Source organism: Phalaenopsis equestris, unplaced genomic scaffold, assembly GCF_001263595.1.
Source record: "Phalaenopsis equestris unplaced genomic scaffold, ASM126359v1 Scaffold205674, whole genome shotgun sequence".
Taxonomy (NCBI): domain Eukaryota; kingdom Viridiplantae; phylum Streptophyta; class Magnoliopsida; order Asparagales; family Orchidaceae; genus Phalaenopsis; species Phalaenopsis equestris.
In genome coordinates, this window is record NW_018225146.1 from 1 (window position 1) to 4,552 (window position 4,552).

Sequence of the window (4,552 nt, forward strand, 5' to 3'; positions counted from 1 at the left end):
ACCTATAACCTACTTGCACCTTATAGTAAGTTTCACGTTTCTGTTTTCATATATTTTTATGTTACAGGTAGGTTACAAGTATGTTACAGAGAAATTACATGGGGTATAACGCAGATATAACCCTCCAATACCCTATGAATAACCTCCCTAACGTACGTAGCGTTGGGTACGTCTTACGTACATAAATTTTTTCCCAACATAAGAGGGCTAAGTGATATTTTAAAAGGTACAAAAAAAATCAAATTTTCCTCTCATATAAGTAGAAATCTGAATATGAGATTGTGGGGTGGGGGGTACCCTGTGGTTTTAAGGGTAAAATAGAGAACGTGCTTATCTGTTACCGGCTGTCGCAAGACGTAGTAGAGGCTTCCTGGTTACTGGGTTGATAGGTTAGTTGTTCAATACATAGAAATTAGGTGGTACACAAGTGAAAATCCCAAAAATTTAGTAATGTTGTATATTCCAATAAGTTTCATACTACAATTTTATTTTCTATTTTCTTGCTATTGACTTGAGAAACATAGAGGCCTTCAATTATAATGATTTGGTAATATTGAAAAATCTAATAAATTCACGCTAAAATACTCTTTCATTATTATTTAATGATCTGTGAACTAATCATGCTAGTTGATGTCAATGTAAGCCTAGACAACAATTAGAGAATCATCATAAAAAAATGTTATACGCATCTAAAATTTGATTAAAATACTTGAATTAATGAAAGGCAAATTTTTGATTTAACCAAATTAACATTCTCCAAACTAGACAAGTGTTGTAGGTAATGGATGAAGAGCGAGCGAGCGCGTGCAAAGTATAAGACTGGATGAGGTAGGTTGGGAGGTCGTTGCGTTGCTGCAATAATCTCTTAAATACACGAGAATTGGAGCCGAATTAATGATGAAATATTCTAAAAATGAAGATGTGGAAGATTATTAGTGACCTATAGAATAGAATATTGCGTATGTAATCCGGATACATCCAGACTGTAGGTATAATATTGTATTTGTTGTACACATTTGTGAACGACAAGTACAATAATGGTGTACTTGCAATCCGTATGCGTTCAGATTTTGAACTTTGCATGTAATATTTTATCAAATAATAGAGGCATTGAATGGGAAAAAAATTGCGTAAATAAGACAGATGTAGAGCTGTGTACGTCTGTAACCTGCAAACAAGTTACATGGAGGATTTTATGAGGTTATAACCCCATTATACCCCCTGTAACCTTCCTATAACCTATCTGTACCTTCTAGTAAGTTCCGCGCTTCTGTTTTCATATACAGGTAGGTTACAGAGAGGTTACATGGGGTATAACGCGAATATAACTTAGACATACGCAAATATTTCTTGTATTACAGACGTAATAATTTTTCAGGAAAATGAGGGTTACGAAGGATTATAGTGTTTTTTCTGATATTTTGTGGTAAGAAGTTTAGGTGGGGGATATGCAAAATGTTTCATCTACTTCGCATGTAAATACCCCAAATTAAAAGTCTATTAATAATAACTAGTAGATTCAACTATGAGTTTAAAAATATAGTATTTTCTTCTAATTAAAAAAAAATCATATAAATTTATTATAATCTCAGTAAAATGTATTTTCAGTTTAATTCAATGCAAACTATTTAATTATGTATATACCAATCTAAAAAATATATTCCATGAAAACGAGTGAGATTTGTTCTTGTCAGTTCCGTAAGGCCGGAGCGGCAACTATAGAGAGTGACCGACCTCCTCTCAGCCTCTGCTTTCGGGCAACAATGGCGGCAGCGTCCTTTAGCCGAAGCGTTAACCCTATACCACACTACATCGTCTCCGAGAGAGCTGAGTTAAGGCAGTCCGGGTTACCCAGCTCGACTAGGCCGTTGCCTTTTTCGATAATACAGGTTCCTCTCCTTTGTCCGGTCATTCGTTCGCTCCATTGCCCTTCCCCCAATGATTTCTTTGCCAATGGAGTCGCTCTATGGAATTTCTAGGGTTCGTAATATCTCTTTTTTCTCCTCGTTAGACCTTATTCTTCAAGGAAAGATGGTTGGTACCTTTCGTTGTCTCTTTTCGACAAGAAAATTCTGCTTTGTTGCAGCTGAAGGAATTCAGCGTTGGGAGAATAAGAGATGGAAATCGCCGGAGGAAATGTAGGCTTAATACCGTTGTTTCCGTGGTAAGTCGTACTTGTTGATGCTTCACTGAGTGTGATAATTTTTTCCTGCAAGTTACTCGCACCAGTTGTTTGTGCAAATGCTTGTTACACATGATTTTTTTGCATTACCAGTTGTCAGGGTTTATCTTCAAGTTACGAAACATATTTTTTTTTTATTAATTTGAAATTTTAATCTGTGATTTGGGTTGATACGAAGCTTAAAACTAGGAACTTTTTTTTTTGGACTTCGCTGAAGTTGTGTTTGGAGAAGAATGCTACTATATTTTCTGTTTTTTTTTTTTTTTGGCTGATGAGATTGGAATTGAGAAAATAGAGTGGTACTGGATGGTTGGGGCCAATTTAGAGCTTATTTTGTCTTGCGCTTAGCAAACTAGAGAAGATGAAGCATGTAAAGTTTCCTGCAATTGTGCTGAACATAGTAGGTTTTGAGTTTAATTGTTATTGGTGAAGGAGTATTATTTGTAGATTTACTATAAGTTTCACTAAATATGGCGGAGATGGATTTTTTGGCAATCTGCTAGTGTTCAATCTTTTTGTGCATTATTTCGATGGTGGGGAAAAAGTCGGGGTTTTCTTGTTTGTTCATGCATGAGAATATAGAAGGCTACGTGCGACATTTCTTGATTAGGAGTTCGAGTCATCTTGAAATAGTCGAATTGGCTGGCTTAGGAGTGGGCCAACTAGGTAGCATCGACTCAATCAGACCAGGTTTTTGTTTGCGTGTTGTAAAAAGCTACGTGCGACAGAGATATGTTGGGTGATGATAGACTCGCCACAATGGTTGCTTGCTGGTCAGTGCAACAACCAAGAGGATGTTTTAATAGCACTTTATGTTCTCATTATTGGTTGTATTTTGGCGGCTTGTGATAATTTCCCCATGTGCACATTGCAATTCAAGTTATGTTTGAAGATTCAAAATTCTCAAAGTTTGTTTTGTGAGACATGTATCTTAGCACACCTTTCTTGGGGAGAGAAATTGATTCATCTAACAATCTTATGAAATTATTGTTGATTTTTGTTGGGTCCATTCAAGAGACAGAGATTCATTTTGAAACTTTCTGCACAGATTTAAATTGTGCAGCCTAAGGTGTGCCTTGCAATTGAGCCCAAAGGTGCTATATGGCACACGCTTCAGGTTTCTCAGATGAGGTGTATGCTGCATGTTTGATGAGGCATGTCGGGGTGTGCCTCGCCTCAAACGCATCGAGGTGTATGCTTTGATATTTAGGGGTTTTGAATTTATTTTCTACTTAATCTAACTTGCACCTGCACAGCTCGGCTTGCACTCCTTACACAAGTATGGTCTGTCCTTTCATCTTTCATCATATCATTGTAGCCAGTTGTCTCTAGTATTGTAGTAGCCGTTGGTGCTTCCTCCTGTTTTTTCCATTGTGGCTGCCATCGTCAATGCTTCCTGCCTCCACCATTGTCATCACCGCCTCCTAATTTTGCCATTGCACACGTGATCTTACATCTCATGCAAGGTCTTTCCTCTTGCATATGCTGGCCATCCTTATTGTCATTATTGGCCCTGCTACCTGCTTCTTGTTGTTTCTACTGCTACCATCGTGGCTTCCTAGTTTTGTCGTCACTGTTGTCGTTGTTGTTGCTACCTCCTTCATTCATAGCCACTTGTTGCAGTCAATATCTTATGAAAATTTTGTGTAAGAATATTATTATAGATTTTGTGTTTTGTATCAGCACAGACTTATTTTTACATGTACTCTTAACTTCAATCTTATATGTTTTCTCTTAATATCATTAATATTTTAAATATTATGTTTAAATTATCAAATAAATACAAATAAGTTAGACTACAACTAAATTATTAAATATTCATAAGACCTTTTACTATTTCGATTATATTTCTAAACTTCTAATAGTTTTGTTACATTGTCTAAATAGTTTAGTTATATTGAAGGATAACATATGATGTGTAAAATGAAAAACACATATTATAAATATAAGATATTTTTATAAATTTTTTAAATATTCATTATATCTACTTTTAGTCCGAGCGTGACCCAAAAAATAAACAAGCTTAAATATTTAGTTCATAGTTTAATTATCATTTTTTAAATTTTTGATAAATTAATTTTATTGCTTGGGAATGCATGTTGTTAGGTTTTAAAAAAGCAAGAAAATCATAATGAAAATTCAAATTTTGAATATTAAAATATTAATATTTAAAAATTTTTATAATATTTAAATATTTGCGTATAGATAAAAAGGCTACCTGCCACCTATAGATTAATAATGTTGAATGATAATAATCAAAATATTTGAATATTTGCAAATAGCCAAATTTATTTTATCTTTAATCAAAATTTCAATCTAAGTTTTTGCAAAAAAAAAAAAAAAAAATTATAAAAAAAAAAAATCCACAAA

At 34.4% G+C, this 4,552-nt stretch overlaps 1 protein-coding gene across 1 annotated transcript in view; it reads left to right on the forward strand.

The window, feature by feature from the left end:
• The first annotated feature begins 1,892 nt into the window (after positions 1-1,892).
• The window catches only part of LOC110036373 (arginine decarboxylase-like), an 8,299-nt gene continuing 5,639 nt past the window's right edge, over positions 1,893-4,552 (forward strand). Inside the window, 2 exon segments of the mRNA XM_020740805.1 lie at positions 1,893-1,980; positions 2,087-2,164. Of these exon segments, the coding sequence (XP_020596464.1) occupies positions 1,939-1,980; positions 2,087-2,164 (120 nt within the window). The 5' untranslated portion in view covers positions 1,893-1,938.